The 24,686-nt window shown below is 36.6% G+C and overlaps 1 protein-coding gene across 2 annotated transcripts in view; it reads right to left on the minus strand.

Moving 5' to 3' along the window:
* The window catches only part of LOC123556991 (arfaptin-2-like), a 34,059-nt gene that overhangs the window by 6,400 nt on the left and 2,973 nt on the right, over window positions 1-24,686 (minus strand). Inside the window, exons 1-5 of one of the 2 annotated variants that reach the window (XM_045348150.2) lie at window positions 13,723-13,852; window positions 12,798-13,027; window positions 11,226-11,642; window positions 8,545-8,638; window positions 2,539-2,713 (exon numbers count right to left, since the gene is read on the minus strand). In XM_045348150.2, the coding sequence (XP_045204085.2) occupies window positions 2,539-2,713; window positions 8,545-8,638; window positions 11,226-11,642; window positions 12,798-13,027; window positions 13,723-13,748 (942 nt within the window). In that variant the 5' untranslated portion in view covers window positions 13,749-13,852. Of the gene's footprint in view, window positions 1-2,538; window positions 2,714-8,544; window positions 8,639-11,225; window positions 11,643-12,797; window positions 13,028-13,722; window positions 13,853-24,686 lie in introns of those variants that run through there. The other variant, XM_045348149.2, reaches the window with a different exon arrangement.

Genomic DNA, 24,686 nt, shown 5'->3' on the forward strand with positions numbered 1-24,686 from the left:
TGACACGATTTTATGACTATCCAACAGACAGACAGCCAGACAGAAAGACAAGACAAGAACATTATATCTCCCCTTGTAGAAAAAGACATAATTGCGACCCAAAATCTCATGAGACTGAAATCACCCAGGAAGATGCTAAGATAAGCAAAAGCATACACATAAATTTTGTACATCTGACATTTTCACTAGTTAAAGCCACAGATATTGCAGAATGGATAAACATTCTCAAATAAAGCATATAATAGTAAAATGAAGTTCCCACAATCAGTTTTTAGTGTAGCATAAGCAAAATGGTCAATTTTCACACTGCTTTAAAAGCTGTCTGATTAAATGACGTTTCTTGGGTTTAAAGTTGTACAAACAAAATTTTTGTCAAATGGTGATTTTACAGCTTTTGATGGTAAAGGAAGACCCCAGATGTACCTCCTGACATTATTTTCGATACAGGTGAGTACATGAGCAGAACAATCAACTTTTCTGTTAGCCAGACTGATGGCTCTCGCACAAATTCAACAAATCTTCAGTAGTTTCAAACCCACAGATGTTGGGGGCTTGTAAGTTGCTGTCAGTAACCACAACCATTTGTCTAGAGAGGTCCCTAGATTGAATGTACACTCTTTACATAATACTTTGATCTGTGTAAAACTGTCTTCTCTATATTCAGAAGCAACAACTTTAAATCTATAAACTCCTGCATGGCAATCAATCTGTCACTAGGTAACAAAATGACTGAATAATCAAGACAGTTCTGTTTCTTCTATGAATACAAAGTACTTTAATCAATGAAAATTTCTAGATTTATTTCTGTTCTCTTACAAGCACAGAAATTCTATACAACTGCAGGGAAAATATTGTTTCAGATGTTTTATACAGTAATATATGCAAAAGCAATTTAATTCTTCCTGATGATAGATTATTATCTTATTAACATTCCTTGGTTATAAAAGACTTTTATCTAGGTTTGGAATGTTCTCTCTACACTTATTCTCATTTGCGAGATAAAATTATGAGTCCTTATTTAACATTAGATGTTCAAAGCTAAGAACTAGAAGATGCTTTTGTAAAAAAGCGCATGTCTCCCCCAATGCAAAGTCTTATAGGCAAGAAGCCAATAGGGGTCAGGAGCGAAAGTCAAAGAGACACTGATGGCTGACTGCAATAGAGATCATCTACTTGGCATGTCCAGTCATCCCGCTAAGTTTCAACACTCTTGGCCAAGTGGTTCTCAAGTCACTGTTCAGGCTCCTGTGACCTTGACCTTTGATCAAGTGACCCCCAAAATAAATAGGGGTCATCTACTCTGCATGTCCAATCATCTTATTAAGTTTCAACATTCTAGGTCAAGTGGTTCTCAAGTTATTTTCCGGAAATGATTTTACATGACCAGGCCCCTGTGACCTTGACCTTTAATAGACTGACCCAAAAATCAATAGGGGTCATCTACTCTGCATGTTCAGTCATCCTATGAAGTTTCAACATTCTTGGTCAAGTGGTTCTCAAGTTATTGATCGGAAATTGTTTTCCATGTTCAGGCTCCTGTGACCTTGACCTTTAACAGAGTGACCCCAAAATCATAAGGGGTCATCTACTTTGCATGTACAATCATCCTATGAAGTTTCAAAATTCTGGGTCAAGTGGTACTCAAGTTATTGATCGGAAATGGTTTTCAATGTTCCGGCCCCTGTGACCTTGACCTTTAATGGAGTGACCCCAGAAACAATAGGGGTCATCTACTCTACATGACCAATCATCCTATGAAGTTTCAACATTCTGGGTCAAGTGGTTCTCTAGTTATTGATCGGAAATGGTTTTCAATGTTCAGGCCCCTGTGACCTTGACCTTTGATGGAGTGACCCCAAAAATATTAGGGGTCGTCTACTCCAGCAGCCCTACAACCCTATGAAGTTTTAAGGTTCTAGATCAAATGGTTCTCCAGTAATTGATCGGAAATGAAGTGTGACGTACGGACGGATGGACAGGGCAAAAACAATATGTCTCCCCCAGAGGCAGGGAGACATAATAAGCTGTAAAAATCTTTGGACAGCTTTTATATAATAAAATAAAGTTATTTTTTAGTATCAACAAGAAGTATGCTTGACCTTTGACCTTATGACCTTACAACTTATCCTACGCAGTATTGCTATAGATCAGAGCATTCTTCAGCAACTGAGTGGAACTGCTCGTTTTCAGCCCACAGACCGGCACTCAGACCTTGACCTTTGACTTAATGACCCAAAAAAATGAGTACACTAATACTGTGAAATTTTTAATACTTGCAGGGTACAAATGTTTGTGGATTTTCAGTCTATATAAATCTGACATTTATAATGTAATTTTTCATGGCTGTTTAAATCCATGAAATTTAAACCCCAACAACCAAGGAGAACCATTAATTCATATCTCAATGAAATTGGCATCTAAAGCAGAACCACAAAATTTTATGACTACAAAATTAACTAATTTTACAGTATACCATCTGTTCTTCAAAAGGGCCCTGATATCAATATGCTGCCTGCAACCAGTCAATGTTATACTTACCCTATTTTCATCTAAAAATTTGAGTTTTATTGCAACATCTGCCCGAAGTTTATCATATTTTTCTTTCTGTCCCTCAAACTTCCGTTTCAACTCCTCTGATTTAGCAATGTTGGCCGAGTCTCGTGGTGCAAGGTTCTGGTGCTCCATGTCTGCTCTGTATGCATCAAACTCCAACCTGAAAAGCAACATAAATGTTCAAGCAATTTTGAAAAGATAAAAAAATATAACAAAAATAAACCAGAAGATGCATTTGATTTGTAGCCTGCCTTAAAATATATTTCCTCTGATGGCAAAGTCAACTTAGTTACATCCTTTGCTGTAATATGAAACAACAAGAACACCGCAATGTGGAGCAATATAGGCCTGAAGGTATGCCCTTTGACCCCCTAAGTGTGACCTTGACCTTGAAGCACATCTGCACATCGACTCTATATGGTGAACATTTGTGTCAAGTTTCTTCGAAATCCTTCAAGGGGTTTGAGTTACAGAGTGGACATGAAATTGTTAACGGACAGATGGATGGACGTACAGACAGGTGGACACTGGCGTCATAACATAATACACTCCCTTCGGGCGTATAATAAATATGCAAGAATTTTGTATTTACTGTGAAATCAATGATATCTCTGGTGGATTAATTTTCATGGATTTTAAGGTTGTATCAATTGTTAAAATTAAATCCCAACAAAAAAATACCTATTCATTTTATATTCAAAATCTGAAATCAACAAATTCAAATCAAAGTAAAATAACTGTCCAAAACCTTGGACTTTCATTCCTCAAAAATCAAATAATTTCATAATTCCTACTGATACATTCTTAATACATATATGGAAAAACTCCGATGCTTTTCAGAGTTAAACAAGAGCTGTCACTAATGGTGACAAATGCCCCCGCAGCGCCATGACCTTTGACCTGGTGACCTTGACCTTTGACCCCAAAGTCAATAGGGGTCGTGTACTCAATAAGTACTATCAGCATGTGAAGTTTGAAGGTCCTGCGTGCAGTGGTTCGCGAGTAAAGTGCCTTCATGCAAAAAGTTAACATTGGCCCCTGTGACCTTGACCTTTGACCTAGTGACCCCCCAAGTCAGTAGGGGTCGTGTACTCAATAAGAACTATCAGCACATGAAGTTTGAAGGGCCTGCATGCAGTGGTTCGCGAGTAAAGTGTCTTCATGCAAAAAGTTAACATTAGCCCCTGTGACCTTGAACTTTGACCTGGTGACCCCAAAGTCAGTAGGGGCCGTGTACTCAATAAGTACTATCAGCATGTGAACTTTAAAGGTCCTGGGTGCAGTGGTTCGCAGGTAAAGTGCCTTCATGCAAAAAGTTAACATTGGCCCCTGTGACCTTGACCTTTGACCTGGTGACCCCAAAGTCAGTAGGGGTCGTGAACTCAATAAGTACTATCAGCAGGTGAAGTTTGAAGGTCCTGCATGCAGTGGTTTGCGAGTAAAAGGCCTTCATGCAAAAAGTTAACATTGGCCACTGTGACCTTGACCTTTGACCTGGTGACCCCAATGGCAGTATGGGTCATGAACACAATAAGTACTATCAGCATGTGAAGTGAAGTTAGACGGTCCTGGGTGCAGTGGTACGCGAGTGAAGTGCCTTCATGCAAAAAGTTAACATTGGCCCCTGTGACCTTGACCTTTGACCTGGTGACCCCAAAGTCAGTAGGGGTCGTGTACTCAATAAGTACTATCAGCAAGTGAAGTTTGAAGGTGCTGGGTGCAGTGGTTCGCGAGTAAAGTGCCTTCATGCAGAAAGTTAACATTGGCCCCTGTGACCTTGACCTTTGACCTGGTGACCCCTAAAGTCAGTAGGGGTCATGTACTCAATAAGCACTATCAGCAAGTGAAGTTTGAAGGCCCTGGGTGCAGTGGTTCGCAAGTAAAGTGCCTTCATGCAGAAGTTAACGTTGGCCTTCATGCAAAAAGTTAACGTGTGACGAATGAACGAACGGACGGACAGTTGAAAACTAATATGCCTCCCTTTGGGGGCATAAAAAAGTTAAATATTTTCATGCTATAAAAGGAAGAAGGACCAAAACAAACAAGAACTGTCGGAGGACAGCAACGCTTGACTATTCAATAGCCTTTTTAATTGAATGAATATCGAAGTCAAATTTGTAACAAGAGCACCGCCTTGCGGGTGCTGACGCTCATCTGATTTTTTTTGTATAATAGAAATATTGTCCTACCCATGATTTTCTAAGTCTAAAAAGGGCCATCATTCTTGCAAAAAGCAGGATAGAGTTATGTTTCTTGATGTACAGTGTCCACTTATGATGGTGAAAAACTGTTGCAAGTTTTAAAGCAATAGCTTTGATAGTTTATGAGAAAAGTTGACTTAAACATAATACTCAACCAAGAAAATGATTTTCTAAGTCCAAAAGGGACAATAATTATTGCAAAAAGCAGGATGGAGTTATGTTGCTTGCTGTACAGGGTCAGCTTATGATGGTGAACAAGTGTTGCAAGTTTCAAAGCAATAGCTTTGATAGTTTAAGAGAAAAAGTTGACCTAAACATAAAACTTAACCAAGAAATCTGATATTTTCTAAGTCCAAAAGGGGCCATAAATCTTGCAAAAAGCAGGATGGAGTTATGTTTCTTGCTGTACAGGGTCAGCTTATGATGGTGAACAAGTGTTGCAAGTTCTAAAGCAATAGCTTTGATAGTTTAGGATAAAAGCTGACCTAAACATAAAACTTAACCAAGAAATCTGATTTTCTAAGTCCAAAAGGGGCAATAATTCTTGCAAAAAGCAAGATGGAGTTATGTTTCTTCATGTACAGGGTCTGCTTATGATGGTGAACAAGTATTCCAAGTTTCAAAGCAATAGCTTTGACAGTTTAGGAGAAAAGCTGACCTAAACATAAAACTTAACCAAGAAATCTGATATTTTCTAAGTACAAAAGGGGCCATAAATCTTGCAAAAAGCAAGATGGAGTTATGTTTCTTGCTATACAGGGTCAGCTTATGACGGTGAACAAGTATTCCAAGTTTCAAAGCAATAGCTTTGATAGTTTAGGAGAAAAGCTGACCTAAACATAAAACTTAACCAGGCAACGCCGACGCCGACGCCGACGCCGACAACCGCTCAAGTGATGACAATAACTCATCATTTTTTTTCAAAAAATCAGATGAGCTAAAAATGCAAAGCAGAGTTGCGGTATGTAATCTTTCAATGTAAGTCAGTTCATCACAGTGAATAAGTGTGGAAAGTTTCAATCCATTGCCACATGTGGTTACTGAAATACCAGCTTACAGACAAGAACTTAACCAAATCGGGATGCCAACACCAATGCATGGGTGAGTCCAATAGCTCTACCTATTCTTCAAATAGTTGAGCTAAAAATCTTAACAAACACATTCATCAATGATCATGTGAAAATAGTTTCTTGTAGAATATATATATAATCAGACAAGCTAAAATGGCTGAATAAAGAGATTGCTTTTCTTTTGTACTTCAAATATACATGTCAAATGTGTATGTCTTCAAAGGACACCCCACAAACAAAAATATCTGGAAAAGTTCACAGAATCAGTCAAAGCAAGTATGAGAGAATCATTTATAAAACATCTTATCTTCTGCTATACCTCTGCCGTTTTTCTGCAGTGTTTCCATAAAAATTATTCACAGTGATAATTCAAAATGCCACCATGTTCAGTCTCAACTAAGCTGTAACCTTGACTTTTTTTCTGTTGGGATTAACATCGCACAGACACAATTATAGGTCATATGGGAGACTTTCCAGCTTTGATGGTAAAGGGTGACCCCAAAGTGCCCTTCCATGCATTATTTCATCATGGGCAGGCACCTGGGTGGAATCACTAGCTTTCTGTAAGCCAGCTGGATGACTTCCTCACATAAAGAATTCAATGCCCGGAGCAAGACTCAAATCCACATATGTGAGAGGCAAGTGGTTTGAAGTCAGAGACCTTAACCACTCCTCAAATAATAAGGGTTATCAAATGAAAAAAGGCAACCACCACAAAGTTTGACCACAGCCGGCCTAAGCTTTCCCCACTTATTGACTTTAGACTTTTTTTAAGTCTCAGTATCACCAAGGCTTTTACCCTTGACCTCAATAGGTGTCATCTAGAATAGGCAATCGTCCTATGTAGGCCGAAGTGTTCTCTGGTTATTGATTCAAAACCCATTAATCTACCAACAGATCGGCAGACCAACCCACATGAGCAAAGAACACCTCTACCTCAAAGGGCAGGCATAAATATATAAAACATATAGACAGAATAGAAACAAAATAAAACCCATTCTAAACTGCTGCAGAAATATGTACCTTAAAATCCGACTTCAATGTAAAGCAGCATGAAATATGGCATTATGGAAATCAACTGATAATCAACAAAAACATTACAACACATATAAATATACATAAACACAAATTATCACATCAATTCAAAGCACACTTCAGTATTAAAGTACATAATACATATCCGCTACTTTCAGTATTAAAGTTTAAAGTACATAATACATATCTGCTACACATTAGTACAAAAAAGTAAACAAGAGCTGTCTATTCGAAGAATTGATGGAAGTATGGGGTCAAAATATTACCAGAGATTTTCAGACAAAAGAAAAAGAAAAGATAAGACAAACAATGTACCTGCATTTGTGGGTTTGGATAAGTCTTGGACTATATGGCAATGTGTGACCATGATGGTAAGCAAGTGTTCTAAGTTTCAAAGCCATATCTAATTTCTATGTCAAAAAAGGGCAATAACTGAGCTAAAGTCCTTGTCCTAGTTATGTAGTCTTGCCTGCATATGTAGACTATGATGGCAAACTAGTGGTCCATGTTTCAAAGCCATATGACAAACAGGTTAAGCAAAATATGGACTGGTATGAAAAACTAACTGATTTCCAAGTCAAAAGGGGCCATAATTCAGCCAAAATAGTTGACAGAGTAATGTACTCTTGCCTACAGATGGAAATCATGACGATAAACAAGAGTTCAAAGTTTCAAGGCGACATATCGAATAGTCTTGACAAAACTTGGACTTGCACGAAAACTGAACCAATTTCCAAGTCCAAAAAGGGCCATAATGCAGCCAAAATAGTTGACAGAGTTGTGTACTCTTGCCTATAGACAGAGACTGTGATAATAAACAAGTGATAAAAGTTTCAAAGCCATATGTCAAACATTTTACACAAAATGTGAACTGGTACAAAAAACTTAACCAAGATTTGTAAGTTAAAAGGGGCCATAAAAGGGGCCATAGTTGTGTACTCTTGCCTTAAACTGGATATGGTGATGGTACACAAGTGTTGAAAGTTTCAAAGCTTTATCCCAAAAGACTTTGTCAAAATGTGGACTGGTACGAAAAACTTAACCAAGGTGCGATGCCGATGCCGTTGTGAGCAGGATAGCTTTACTTATTTTTCGAATAGTCGAGCTAAATAATTAAGGATTCAAATGAAGACGGCAGGAGAAACATCTGATTATCTTTTGTAAACATTCTCACTCTTAAACAGAGTAGTACTAGCACTAGTAAGAAATCAACATTGATAGATAAAACACAACAAATTAACTTTAGCCTAATATATGTTATATTCCAACAATTGTGATAAAATCAGTCTCCAGTATTTTAGATAAGTACTGTATATAAACATAACGTTAAGACCACTTTCACCTGTTTGACCTTTTTCACTGTTAAGATATCGGCGGCTATTGTTTGTCAACAAAGTCAAATTTCACTTTAATTTGATCAAAGAAATACATATATTTTTTGTATACTTTTAACAATTTGAAAGTTTACTTGTAATTAAGCTTTGATCTTTATGACAGAGGCACCTACCCCATTCCCAAAGTAATGGAAAGATAGTCAAGCCTCCATACATTTACCCGCTCCGCCTGTGATTCTGTATCATTGAGCAAACCTACAGATCAATTAATTGTTGTTTTTTGCTCAGGCTTGACTGTATACAGCAAGCACAATATAAATATATACAAAAATATACAATCAACAAACATACCTTGCTGTTTCATAATTTTTCACTGTAATGAGGGTGTCATCCATTGTTTTACTGATCAAAGTATTCACTGATGATGTGAAGAAATTCATAGCTCCTGTAGAAAATATGATTTATGATAATACACTGCAACTTCTATAAATAAAATGTCAAGATCCTAATACACTTGAAATAAGCTACTAATTAATAAAATGAGCCGTGCCATGAGAAAACCAACATAGTGGCTTTGCGACCAGCATGGATCCAGACCAGCCTGCGCATCCGCGCAGTCTGGTCAGGATCCATGCTGTTCGCTAACAGTTTCTCCAATTCCAATAGGCTTTAAAAGCGAACAGCATGGAGCCTGACCAGACTGCGCGGATGCGCAGGCCGGTCTGGATCCATGCTGGTCGCATACCCACTATGTTGGTTTTCTCATGGCGCGGCTCAAATATGTAATTGCTGATATTTCAATGTTTGTCTCCATCCTGGAATCTTAAATAATATGAAATAAGGAACTGCCTCAGTCGGAAATTGATCTGACTTCAACTCATCCCATAACATTTGAAAGGAACTGTCTAATTACAACACAGAATGACACATTTACTTTTTTAATTCAACAGTAAATATCTCATTCGATACATCGTATGTTACCATAGAGGGATCAATGCCATATCATTTTAAAGGTAGATTTTGGAATAAAAACAACACTGCCCATATTTGTACTGATGTGCAAGACATTGTGGTTCAGGCAAGTTATGTGGACGCTTATTAAGCACAAGGAAAAAGCGTATTCTTCCAAAAAATCTGAAGTCAGACGCTCTGTGCATGTGCCGGAAGGACACATTTTTTAATTCGACAGTATATATCTCATTCTGTATATCGCATGTTACTGTCACATACTTGGAATTTCTGATGTTTGAACATAAAATGGAAAACTGCTTAGTTTCTGTTTTCTACTATTTTTCAATCATTACACTGTTGCTTTTTTTTTTCAAAATACTGTTGCCTGATTTCTTTCAGGTATAGTAGTCGCAACTTGACCGCGATGGTTGACCTTAGGCTGATTATTCATATCGATTATTTCATTGTAAAACAAGAGTGCAAGAATGTCACAATATACGCCCGTCACAGCAAATTTCTTTACTCTAGCACCTGTATTTGCAAATGGAATTTTAATTTTGTGGTTGTTTAGTAATCATTGTAAGTCATTTGTTTTTCTAAGTCCACAAAAAAACTCCTTACCAGGTAGAGATACATTAAAATACACCTAAAATTTGAAAGTAACATCTATGTTGTACCACTGAAAAGTGGTCTTGTTTTTTCCCTACGGTCAATTATAAAAAAGTTACAATATAAGTTATTTATAGTAACAACTAAGGGAAGATAATAAAAAAAAAAAAAAAATCCAAAAAAAAATTGCAAGTCCACACAAAAATCTCTACCAGGTAGAGATTGGTCAAAATACACCTCATAATTGGATGTAGCAAGCATGTTGTACTACAGAAAAGTGGTCTCGATTTTTCCCTACGACTAGTAATGAAAAAGTTACAATATAAGCTATTTATAGTAACAACAAAGGGAAGTAATTCTAAAGAAGGGAACTGCGCATGACACTTCCTCTCATGATGGTGTATAATTGTGCCAAGTTACATCAAAATCCCTCCATGCATGAAGAAGAAATGCTTCGGACAAAGTCATTCTTGTATCTGACCTTTGGCCTCTAAGTGTGACCTTGACCTTTGACCTAGGGACCTGGTTCTTGCGCATGACACTCCGCCTCGTGGTGGTGAACATTTGTGCAAAGTTATATCAAAATCCCTCTAAGCATGAAGAAGAAATGCTCCGGACAAGGTTTTCATTCTTGTATCCGTTGACCTCTAAGTGTGACCTTGACCTTAGACCTAGGGACATAGTTCTTGCGCATGACACTCCGCCTCGTGGTGGTGAACATTTATGCCAAGTTATATCAAAATCCCTCCATGCATGAAGAAGATATGCTCCGGACAAAGTTTTCTTTCTTGTAACCTTTGACCTCTAAGTGTGACCTTGACCTTAGACCTAGGGACCTGGTTCTTGCGCATGACACTCCGTCTCATGATATGAACAATTGTGCCAACTTTCATCAAAATCCCTCTATGCATGAAGAAGATATGCTCCGGACAAAGTCATTCTTGAATTTGACCATTGACCTCTAAGTGTGACCTTGACCTTAGACCTAGGGACCTGGTTTTTGCGCATGACACTCCGTCTCATGATGGTGAACAACTGTGCCAAGTTTCATCAAAATCCCTTCATGCATGTAGAAGATATGCTCCGGACAAAGTCTGTGGACGCCTCCCGCCCACCCGCCCGCCCGCCCACCCGCCAGGGGCGTTCCCATAATACGTCCCGTTTTTTCAAACGGGCGTATAAAAATGGGGTGCCTAGGATTGCCGTCAATTTTAAATTTATGAATGCAAAGAGCTGAAGAGTTTTACGTACACTCCTTTTCAATAATAGGTTGTATCTAATTATATATTATAATATAAAGGTCAACCATCGGGGTCAAGTTGCGTCCACTATATATTTGTTTCTCAGCAAATACGCTACAGTTAATTACAGCTTCAAATGAAAAATACACCAAAGACCATTTCAAAACAATCTACCTGTACCATCCTAAAAATTGTCTCAATCACCCACTAACTTCCCACATTTATACCTACCTAACAGAGTTTCTCCATTTCTCACAAGCGCCCTCTGTGTCTCACAGTTGTACGTAAACTCATCCTGCAACTCTGCTGACCTCTGAGCCTGTTCCGAGAACGCTTCACCAAGCGCCCTCTGTGTTTGAACAACTTGGGAAAAATGATTTGCTAATGTCCTCGACAACCGCAATATATTCTCGTATTTACGTTTCGTGTCTCTCAAAACTTCAATTTGAGCTTCAAGCTCCAGATCAACAGTCCGTGAACCTTTACCTAATTTCTCCGATAACAACTGTTTTGTACATTTGTACGTATTGATACTCCAATTCTTCACTTGTTCGAGTTTGTTGTGTGCAGTCTGTGTCATTGTCTGCTGCCTAGGAACAAAATCACCATTTAAACTCCGCGACTTGATCACTGGTGTTGGTTTTGAAGCTGAAGCATTTAAGATACAGAAAATGATTCATTACACTCAGTTACAAAAGGTTATATATATACAGAATTTCAACAGGGAGATTATAACAATCTTTCACTGGTTGTAGGTGTGGATGGAAATATCTGGCTCAAGGGTAACTGTTTAGGCAGTAACAAGGCTCTGCCGAGTTACAGCAAAACAGACTTTTCTTGCATGCCTTATTCTTTAATTAACAGAAGAAATGAAGTAAAGCAAATGCTTTTGTTTTGAGCACTATTCTATTATAGTAGCGTATTAATTTACTAATTCATTCATGAAATGCAGCCCCTGAGTTATTTTACACCCCGGGGTGTAAGACAAGTTTTTCTAGCATTGGCCAAAACTCCTGTCTGGCATGCAAGATGTGTCATAATTCAGACCACTGAAAATTTATTGAAATATATTTACATGGTTATTTCTTCTTTTGAAGTTCACCACAGTTACGTTTGTTGATTTTTTTTCTCCACAATTTTCGGCAGATGCTGTTAAAATGTTTATGGAGATCCCTATTGTACCCATACTACTAAATGTACTGAAACCTTAATTTTGCCAATGACATTACAGCTTATGCTGGGGAAGGTTTACTTATTTATAAAAGATCAACTTAAGTGGAAGCTTGTAGATACTTCATCAACTTTTAGCTTGTTTCTTGAGAAATGGAAACAATTTTCTAATCAAGGGCTCAGCCACATCGTCTGATTCAGGCTGCAAACTTACAATCTCTAGATACATGTACTCTGGAAAAAAATTAAATTTAGGAACATAAAAGAACAGTTTAACATTTAATTCATTTGTACAGATTGTAAAACAACTTTTGATGGCAATTCTGGACAACTGTGTTTAAGTCCCCGATTGAAGGTACTGTGATACCATTTTTTAGATCATGAAATTTTGTAATTTCACTAAATCAGGTATTTTAAGGTGACAAGAATTTCTGAATATAAAATAATTCAGTATTTCATAAAATTTGTTAAGTAACATTCATTTTTGAGATTAACACATTTAGGTTAATTGTCATGAAAACCACAAAGTCTATGAAATTTTAGCCTGCATTACCAATACAGCTAGAGTATTCATAGTTAAAATTACAAAGATGCAGGAACCCACTGTGCAGAATATAAGCATTTGTCACTAACCTGGTGGTAGATTAAGGGACTGAGACATCGACAACTGTTGTGAACCTCCTCCGTCTGACAGCTGATCTGACTGTGTCACTTGTGGTTTCTGTGGTGAGCCACTCTGTACAGTATTACTGCTATCACTGAGCGTTGGGCCATCATCCATAATCTCCTGTAAGTTACGTTCAAACTCATCGTCGTCCATCGGCATCCCGTTCATACTGGCTGGTATACTACTATCAGCCATCCTGTAAAACAATAAAATAAACATATAAAAATTATGCATTTCCATTTAAATCTTCTAACACATGAATTACAGACATCTTCAAAACTAGAATCACTCTTGAGACAGAAATCTACATAGCTGTGAAAAAAAAAAAAGTCTGGCCCAAGTTCGTCCTATTTTATTACTTCACCTTTTGTCAGGTACCACCTCTATTAACAACACCTTAAAAGAGCAAGCAACTCTCTACAGACTTCCTACAATATAAACTTCTTAGCAAATCAATTTCTACACATCTACACTGCAACTTTCTCAGTACAATTTCTAGCAGCTGCTGTTTGTGCTTTTGAGAGTTTTCACTGTACTTAAAGGCTCTCTCCACCATGAAATCATTTCATTTCATTGGCATAAAATTGTATGGTTTTGCTAACTAAAGACTATTTTGTGGGGACTTGAGACATAGATTACTAATTTCAATGAAATGACAGCACAAATTTTATTTGTCCATTTGGATGTAATTTCTGCACACTGTCAACAAAACATTAGTTCCCAAGCGAAAATTTATGATTTCACAGTATGAAAATCCTTCCAGACAGAACAATTGCTCTTAAGAGGTTCCACTGTATCTCTAAAGTTATCTTTTTGCAATTAAATCCGACACTATTTCAAAGGATTTAAACATAATGAAACAGACACCAAAGTTTCTATTTCCAGCTTTACCTTTTGAAGAACATCAAATCAGACATAATTAAAGTATGTCTCCCAAGATGTATATCTCTACAAGTAATATAATATCCTTTTCTACATGCAAATTTCTCATGAAAGATTTTCTTTGCAACAGTGAAAACAACATTAATATCTGATGTTCTGACAAGCCTATTTGCAAGCTTTTAATACTTGTATTGATCATTCTGACATGCGTTCTTCTTGTATATTTTATCTATCAGTTCAATACCTTTACCTCGGCTGTTACACCAATGACATTTAAAAGCAGCCCATTCATTTTCTTACAAAGAAAATTGATTTTTGTTCATTTGAAACTAATAAAATGTCTCAAAAGGTCAGTGGTTAATTTTTTAGCTTTAATGTGTTTAGTAACCACAAATGCATTTATTCTGTTTAAAAGTCTTTTGTTTTGTAGAGTTTAATGTCACACCGACATAATTATAGGTCAAATGGCAAATTTCTAGCTTTTGATGGTGGAGGAAGACCACAAGTGCCCCTCCCTGCATTATTTCATCATGTGCAGGGGCACCTGGGTAGAACCAACAACCTTCAATAAGCCAGCTAGATAGCTTCCTCACATGAAGAATTCAACACCCCGAGCAAGGCTCAAATCCACATTGGTGAGGGGCAAGTGGTTTGAAGTCAGCGACCTTAACCACTCAGCCACGGAGGCCCCACCCTGTATCACAGTCATTTCCTGTTCTAAACAAGAGCAAAACACAAGCAAGGCAAGCAGTGTGGTATTATTGAACATCGGGAGCAACACCTGTTTTTTTACCATATACATTCTAGTCAATTACTGTAAACCATCTATTCAATTAAGACTGCAAAATCAACTGATACAGATTTGGAATGAAAGGGTGATTTTAATCAATACTGTCTGTACAGTGTTTGGCTTTCTGCTGAAAACTGTTCCAAATCCCAAAACGTATAATTTTTTCCCTACAAATTGCGTAATTTGAAAATTCTCAATACATCAGACAAAAATCCTTACTTTATTACTGACAATTTGTTTCAGGAATAACAAAACATAAAAAAAGGCTCTTAAGATTTATATGCATTATAAAAATTTACTTACTTGGGCCAAAAACAAGACAAGTTTTCGAAAATTGACCCTCAACATTCCCAAAGTGACAAAGAAAATCTTGGGACACCACAATGATAATTATGTTGATTTTTCTGTGCTTTTTACAAAATAATGTACCTGATCTATATACAGTTCATTTGTTAAACTCAAAAGCTAGCTGGACCAAGCATTTATTGGGTTTATCAAGCACTGAAAATATCTGATCTGTAACATATGTTGCCATGTAATCATGACCATGACTAACAAACTCATGAGTATCACAAAGCTGGGCAACATATGACCAAAGTTTTAGATCAGAGGAGGAGGTAAAATAAATAATTCTGGTGTTCACTCTGCACATCATCCCACTGCCACCTAATACATGCAAAGTTTAAAGTAAATAACTTGAACGGGGATACAAGAAATATGACTGTCAGACAGGCTGACGCACCATCATATAATATGTCTGTTTTAGCACTATTTTTTTTCCAACAAAATTTCACCTAAGTAATGAAGGACACCTAACCTTACAAGAGTTCCTGGATTCTATACCAGTGCTAACCTCTTTTCCACAAATAACAGCAAACTTACCCATATGATTCAGAAGTGGAGAAAGAATGATTTCTGACACAATGTCAATTATCAAATTGTCACAGAGAACATATGCCTCGCCCAGGGATCAAACTCACTGCCTCTCGATCTGTAAATCTGAGGTCTGAATCTTGACCTACTTGCTCAAAAATGATGAAAAACAAGTTTCTAGACTTTTAAGTTTTTACACCTACCCTGGTACAAAGATCAATAAAAGACAAAACCTTGTTAATTCTTTTTAAGCTTAAAAGTTTTACCATGACATATCAATCAAAACTAGAGCTGCTTTTGAGAAAAGTGCATGTCTCCCACAACTGCCTAATCATCTGAATAGTAAGTCTGTCTTTATATATATATTTAGTGAGTCTAGATGGACTTGTATGAATGGTTCAGTAATTTTTGGTCAAGGGCCATAATTTCAAAGTGCCTGGGCCGATTTGGCTAGTTATCAAACCTGGCCAAGGAGTTATCGGCAAGCACATTTTGTTCAAGTTTGGTGAAGATCAAATGAGAAATGTCCGACTTAGAGTGCGGACAAGCTTTGTGACAGACACACACACACACACACACACAGACTGGAGTAAATCAATATGTCTCCAACACCACTGTGTGGTGGGAGACATAATAACTAAGACAACATATTTTTACTAGTTTTAGTTCTCTTTGTCAGAAATGAACAACTTACTACGACAAATCAAAATCCTGCAGAATGAAAACTTCAGAATATATAGCACATTTTAGCAAACCAGCCTGATTTTGCAATTAAAACCTCAATGTAAATCTCCAACCAATTCAGCCAGAAAACCATTTTGTTTAACATCTTTGCAATGTGTAAAATAACTTTCACACTTCATCCTATTAATTTCCAGTCAACAGCTTTCGTTTAGACTATAATAATTTCATGCATTACTACATAATTCATTATTACAAGAATATGACATAACATTAATATTACAAATGAGCAGAAATGAACAATTAGGGGAGACAAATCACTGCTTTTATCACAAATGTAAATACAATAAATATTTAAATAGATTCTGAGGCTATTCATTGTAATTAGGGAAAGTTAATTACTGGAAAATAAAATCTCTCCAGTAGCAAAACCACAGAAACACCTGATCTGCTCTGTTCGTGAATAGAGTACATGACAATGGATCAACATGTCCATTCCTGAGCAAGGGAAATATTTTCCCCCACCCCCACCAGCCATGACAATTTGACAAAACAGAGGATGTCTGAAGTCGGTCATCCTCCACCTCTAGTTCATGAGGGGAAGTTGAAATTCAGCTGTATGCTGTACCATAAAACATTAAAGCACAATGTATCTATCAACTTTTTCAATACGTAATATCAATTGCTATTTGTTTTCAACTTTGGATACTAGGTGGATGCATGTCTTTTTAAACCACTATCAAAGAAAAATGATTTATACTTCTTTAGATCAGATTGACAGCAAAGAAAAGTTTGACTCTCCATTACTGAATAATCTTTTACAGTGCGGAGCTCTCACTTCAATTTTAGGGTAAAATTGGGTAAGGGGTTATTTGTCAGCATTTTCAAGAGGAGGTGCAACTGATATTCTTAACAAAGTCAAAGAGGAACTGAAATCAAACACTGGTGAACAATTATTTGGGAATTTTGGGTGTTCAGCATTAGACAATAGAAATTATAATTTTATGATTTTACGATATAGAATTTGTACTGATATTCTATGAAAAGTGCATTCCCTAGTAGGGAGAAGCCCCATTTTGGCCCCAGAAAAAAATGAAACGAAGGTCCTGTGTTGCCACTGAAAAAAGGACCAGTGTCTTTTTTTTTTTTTGACAAAGTGCAATCATGACCACAAAGGGGTTCAATCTGTTGACCTGATTTATCTACAAGACTTAGTGTTCCAATCCTTACCAGCCACATGTATCTGCACACACATATCTGTCTAACCTGCTACTCAAACTCCAAATTCTTGACATACCTGTTTCTTAATTTAATCAAGCAAAAAATATGTTAATTCCGTGTAAAAAAAGTAGATCTGATAATTACCTAACAGAAGAGAGATGTATGGTAGATTATAAACACTGCTGCAGTCCTGTCTTGAAGCTTAGTTATTGTCTCAGTGCACACAACAACATCACTAAATTTATTCAATTTTTGGAAAGAAAGAATGTGTATTCAGTAGAAATTTACAATGAAATGTCTTAAAAAAACTTTAGTCTAGTCAAAATTTAATTAATGACTATCGACTATGTTTATTCAATCAATGTCTTAAATTGTTTGGTTTTAATGGATCTCTTAGCCCTTACTAGAGTCAAATGATCATAATATGGTAGAGTTAGCAACTGCCAGCCAACAACTTTATACATGACGGGAGGCAATACATCTTTCTCCAGGATTATAAACTAGGACGTTGTAAATGCTGAAGCATTCTGGTCATGCAGCGTTCATCGAATGATCTGTACAATGTAGTTGTCTGCTACGAATCTAGCTGCTTGTCTTTGTACCTTTAAAGTTTTCCTGGCATCTGGTGTCTTTAACATAGGACAGGGCACTAGACAACTTTTGGGGACAGGTATCCATACCCTCAGGAAGGGGAATTTTTCGTCGTTTTAAGACAAAAAGGGGAATTCTTTAGCCATATAATATATGTTACTACTTTTCACACTTATTAATACTATTTTCAATCATTTCTATCAAATGTACACTTATGAATACTGTTTTCAATCATTTCTAACAAATGTAACTATATTTTCTGACAAATACAACAAAATTAATGATTATGCAAGTTGTTCCACTATATATATATATATATTTTTTTTTTACAATTATCTGCTGTTTTTGACGTTATTTTTCACCGGTAATGTGTAGAATGTCCTTTGTTAAAACATAGAGCTGGTGAGACCCTGGGCTCCAGATAATTTTGTTGGCCTATGAGTATTTACTCATCATAATTTTTGTGAATGAGTAATATGGTAAAATCTGAAATTTACTAGGAGTAATTTTACTCCTGAAAATTTGTAAATGTAAAAAAAAAAGAAAACGGTTTTATAACATATTTATTAATTTGGTGTAACACCCATGAATTTGTTTGCAGTTCAGTTTCAATTCAGCATTCAAGTTTTTGCTTTTTGTTCTCCCTTGGTTTACTCTGGCTTACAATACCGCTACTGAATCCAATAGAATACTCAATATAGCTTTAAATATGTTTTAATGATCGTTCTTGTTGGTTTAAAGATGCGTAGTGTTTGTTCACTTTTTACAATCTCAGATCAACACCGCTTTAGAATACACTATCGTACCATCAATATTGTTTCCCAACTATTTGACTTACGAATGCATTGGGTATATAATATAGTTTAACTTATAAAGTACCATTCAATGCGTATGTATGTTTTGTGTGGGAGAATTAATGCTGACCGTGCTTTGTTACGTAAAGACTTTAGATGATTCAGAGTTTGTTTACGCTAGTAAAAAGTCATTGCAGGAGTTTCTGTAATTTCTTATACGTTTTTATACGCTTAAAAATGATCACACATGCGTATATGCATTATTTCAAAGCGTAATTTACGCTAATACGCATCTTATCTGGAGCCCTGGAGACCAAATATCTCATATATAGAATTTTCCTCTGGCTACCTTGCCTAAATGATTCGTGTACCAATGATTCGTAAATGATTTCTATTATGAGCTAGACAATTTCAGGGATCAGGCAAATTACTAAATGTTTCAAACTAACAGTCTTCAATTAAAAATAATTAGCTCAAATTCCTATAGGCTGGAGACCCTATACTTGACTGGTCTTTTTGCTGAAGTTCCCGTCAGACAATGTCTTTGAATCAACAACATACGAGTCCTATCACATAGATACTCGGCCTCTGTCAGCTCAACTCTATATGATTGCCCTGACTCCTGGATGTTCAGCGCCTATATGCTGTCATATGTAGCATTCAACTACCATATAGGTATATCACCGATGCCTTGGCTGTACTTCATCAATAACGCTGAACAATCTATAAGCTGGAACTCTGCTACTATCTCAGTAGATTACCAAACTCTGGGTCTCTGTCTCCGCTTTCCGATGCTCAGCCTATATCTGCTATCGTCTATAGCATTAAACTACCCTTAAGGCAAAACTCCTATGCGCTGGCCCTATAGCTCGAAACCTTGTTGAAATTCTGCAACTCTTCTTTAGTCTATGAACCTACAAAGTCTTCTTTTTAATAATTTATCAGGCCTTTTTTTCATCAATTTGGGAATGCCACCGACACCGGTGGAATTGGGAAAATGCTCTCGGAAATTGTCTTAATTGGGACAATTTGCAAATTACCAAAATCTACATAAATGTGTTTTTGTGTGAAATATTAATGAATTGCATTTCAGTAATTGTTCAACAGTATCATAATTTACCTAAATATACATACAAATTAGCAAAACTATCTTAAAACAGCAAAAACTCTTAACAGATATAATCATTTGGGAATTTTAAATTAAATTTTGGGAAAAAAACATACTTTTTTGCATTGGGATTACCTCCTTTTACCGGAGGTAGATTTATAGGGGAAAAAAGCCCTGTTTATCCGCCCTGATAGGGTAACTGCAATAGTCTCCCTATCAAGGTACTTGGATAAATTATTAGTTGAATCCTCGATGTGTCTTCTTCAACCGCTGGATACCGAATGCCCTCTCTGTCATCCATCTACCTATTTATACCTCAGCAGACGTGCTATTTTCAGAACTTGTTTCTGATTGGTCCAAATTTAAACATAGGGTTTTACGAGTACTTGCTCTAAAAAATATCTGGTTCCCTTTAACTTTTGTATAGGACATAATGTGTGATGCTGGGATCCAGCTATCCACATAATGAACACAAATAAGCCACAAATGACCCAAATTATATTATTTACAGCAATTCAACAATAATTATAGCAATGACAACCTGAAAAGGGAGTCAAGCACTAACTGTGCTTATGTGTAACGTTATCAATATATTAAATATACAAATTATTCTGACTGTGTGATATTTTCTTCGGCACAGGGCGATATCTGAAAAATCTGAATGTATCCATACCAGACTTGTTACGAAAAAATTCATTGGACAGTCAATTATGGGGAGAAGACTCGTTAATGTTTTACTGGATTTCGTACTCAAAAATATTCGTTCTTATGTCCTGCCAACGAGTAATTTCGAACATTTTCGGGATTTTCCTTTCGATTTTTTTTGTTTTCGAGGGGAATTTTCTTCTGAGAAAGGGGAAAAAACATACTATAATATTTTATGAGGGGAATGGGGCTGATATTCGGCCCCAAAAATGTCCAAATGAGTGCCCTGTAGGAGGAATCTCATACTATAGAATTATATTCCAAGTGGACTATTTCAATAGATATTAAAATATTTAATTGACAAAGACAGCATTCCCCTTTTTGTATTCGCTAATGTCTTTATCTGTCCTTTACATATCTGTCGGCTATATTCATTGGTTTTATTTAAGACAGGAAATCCTATTGGACTGAGTACCGGTAGTTTATTTAATGATGCCCAAAAGTTTTCGTGCCACTTCTTGAAAATTCTTGAGATCGTGTCACTATCTTGTGCAAAATTAAATTTAAAGTTAAGCTTCATAATGAGGTAGAAGTATTTTTAACTAAATGGTTACTGGATGGCTAGAAAACCCTAGAGAATAGGCTAGGTATTCCGTTACTGTACAGTTCAAGTTCAACTGTACAGTTACTGTTCGACTTCGACGATATACTCCCCAGTGCCTCTGTGGACACCGATTGGAGAGGCCAGAGGGTTAAAAAAGGGAAGTGGCTATTCGTACGGCTCTCCCGTACCAATAGTGAAATAGCCCGCAGGTGGCTTTTCGTACGGCAGTTTTGTATTCATTGTACTGAAGTCATTCAACCATTGTCCAATATATTTTTCCAAAAGTGTTTTAGAAGTATTTAAAACTCCTTAATTCCAGGAAAAACATGATCGCAAATTTGATAAGTTTATAACAACTGCCCATGAATTAAAATAAACTATTTTCTTTAGTATTTAAGACATGGGTTGTGCTCGTGAAAAAAATTGCCATTATAGTAGGTGTTTTTTGTAAATATTTTATATATAAATAGCTCTCACTAGGGTTGGACGCTTGTTGAATATGAAATTTTAAGTGGTTTTCGCCATTTTAGATACATTGTAAATGACAGAAAACAGGAAACAGAATTATTTAATCCTGAGAAAAACACAATCACAAATTTGTTAAATTATTGGTAGTAATTAGGAGATTATCAGTTTTGTGTTTTTCTCAAGACTGAAGAATTTAGTTATTTTAACATGGATTGTGCTCATAAATTGTTGAATTCCTTTTACCACTTCAAGTACTTGAATAACGAGCTAATTATAAATAAATTTTAACATTTCAGGGATTAAAGAGTTATAAATACTTGAAACTGAAATGTAATCAGTTGAATGACTTCAATACAATGTAATACAAAACTGCTGTCCGCATATCCACCTGCGGGCTATTTCACTATTCGTATGGGAGAGCCCTACGAATATTCCGGCGTGACCGTACGAATAGCCACTTCCTAAAAAAAGATTGACAATGAATAAAGACTGAAATAATATAAATTTGCAGGGCTTTTCATCAGGAAATTGGAAAGAGGCCCTGGTCTTTCAAATTGGGAAAATTATACGCGATAATTGTCAATTTTGGGGAAAATAATCAACCAGAAATAAAAATAGAAAGACAGATAATTTGAAATTTATCTCTCCTGATACGGGTCCTGCAATATACCACTAAGGACCACTAAGGACCGCTAAGGACCACTAAGGAGGTACAAAGGACCACTAAGGACCTCTAAGTGAGCACTAAGGACCACTAAGGGGTGACTTAGTGTACAATAAGGGCCCTTAAGAGAAATCTAAGAAATAAATGTTAAAATAAACAAGAGGACCATGATGGTCCTGAATCGCTCACCTCTTCCCACATGACCCAGTTTTGAGTATGACGTCGTTTTTTCTATTATTTGACATAGTGACCTAGTTTTTCAGCTCATGTGACCCAGTTTTGAACTTGACCTAGATATTATCAAGATAAAAATTCTGACCAATTTTCATGAAGATCCATTGAAAAATATGGTCTCTAGAGAGGTCACAAGGTTTTTCTATTATTTGACCTATTGACCTAGTTTTCGAAGGTACGTGACCCTGTTTTGACCTTTATCTAGATATCATCAAGGTGAACATTCTCACTATTTTCATGAAGATCTCATGAAAAACATGGCCTCTAGAGAGGTCACAATGTTTTTCTATCTTTATACCTACTGGCCTAGTTTTTGACCGCACATGACCCAGTTTCGAAACTGACCTAGATATCATCAAGGTGAACATTCAGATCAATTTTCATGAAGATCCATTGAAAAATATGGCCTCTAGAGAGGTCAAAAGATTTTAATAATTTTAGACCTACTGACCTAGTTTTTGACCGCAGTTGACCCAGTTTCAAACTTGACCTAGATATCATCAAGATGAACATTCAGACCAACTTTCATACAGATCCCATGAAAAGTATGGCCTCTAGAGAGGTCACAAGGTTTTTTTATTATTTGACCTACTGACCTAGTTTTTTAAGGCACGTGACCCAGTTTCAAACTTGATCTAGATATCATCAAGGTGAACATTCTGACCAATTTTATGGAGATCCATTCACAAATATGGCCTCTAGAGGGGTCACAAGGTTTTTCTATTTTTAGACCTACTGACCTAGTTTTTGACCGCACATGACCCTGTTTCGAACTTGACCTAGATATCATCAAGATGAACATTCAGTCCAATTTTCATACAGATCCCATGAAAAATATGGCCTTTAGAGAGGTCACAAAGTTTTTCCATTATCTGACCTACTGACCTAGTTTTTGACGGCACGTGACCCACTTTCGAATCTGACCTAGATATCATCAAGACGAACATTCATACCAACTTTCATACAGATCCCATGAAAAATATGGCCTCTAGAGAGGTCACAAGGTTTTTCTATTATTTGACCTACTGACCTAGTTTTTGAAGGCACGTGACCCACTTTCGAACTTGACATAGATATCATCAAGGTGAACATTCTGACCAATTTTCATGAAGATCTCATGAAAAATATGGCCTCTAGAGAGGTCACAAACTTTTTCTATTTTTAGACCTACTGACCTACTTTTTGACCGGACGTGACCCAGTTTCAAACCTGACCTAGATATCATCAAGATGAACATTCAGACCAACTTTCATACAGATCCCATGAAAAATATGGCCTTTAGAGAGGTCACAAGGTTTTTCTATTATTTGACCTACTGACCTAGTTTTTGACGGCACGTGACCCAGTTTCGAACTTGATCTAGATATCATCATGGTGAATGTTCTGATCAATTTTCATGAAGATCCCATGAAAAAAATGGCCTCTAGAGAGGTCACAAGGTTTTTCTATTTTTAGACCTACTGACCTAGTTTTTGATGGCACGTGATCCAGTTTCAAACTTGACCTAGATATCATCATGGTGAACATTCTGAGCAATTTTCATGAAGATCTTGTGAAATATATGGCCTCTAGAGAGGTCACAAGGTTTTTCTATTTTTAGACCTACTGACCTAGTTTTTTACGGCACGTGACCCAGTTTCAAACTTGACCTAGATATCATCATGGTGAACATTCTGAGCAATTTTCATGAAGATCTTGTGAAATATATGGCCTCTAGAGAGGTCACAAGGTTTTTCTATTTTTAGACCTACTGACGTAGTTTTTGATGGCACGTGACCCAGTTTCGAACTTGACCTAGATATCATCAAGATGAACATTCTGACCGATTTTCATACAGATCCCATGAAAAATGTGACCTCTAGAGTGGTCACAAGCAAAAGTTTACGGACGGACGCACGCACGGACGCACGGACGGACTGACGACGGACACCGCGCGATCACAAAAGCTCACCTTGTCACTTTGTGACAGGTGAGCTAAAAAGATATGAGTAAGTTATTTCAGGCAGTTTTCCTAGCAAAGACCGCTAAGGAGGCACTATGGGCCACTAAAGACTATAAAAGATGCACTATGGACAAATTAGGGGCAATTACGATAATAATTATTGAAAGCAGTGCCAATAGATTGAATTACTTTAATTTTCAAGTTTAAATTTTAATTATAAGATAGCATGGCTAGCTAACAGAGTGCTTAAGTTATAAATGTCTCATGAATAAATATGCATTTTGTCTATATCACATAACAACACAATCAAAAATTAGTAACTTTATTGTCATCAATCTAAAATCATGAAATCTTATTT

Source organism: Mercenaria mercenaria, chromosome 5 (genome assembly GCF_021730395.1).
Source record: "Mercenaria mercenaria strain notata chromosome 5, MADL_Memer_1, whole genome shotgun sequence".
Classification (NCBI taxonomy): Eukaryota; Metazoa; Mollusca; class Bivalvia; order Venerida; family Veneridae; genus Mercenaria; species Mercenaria mercenaria.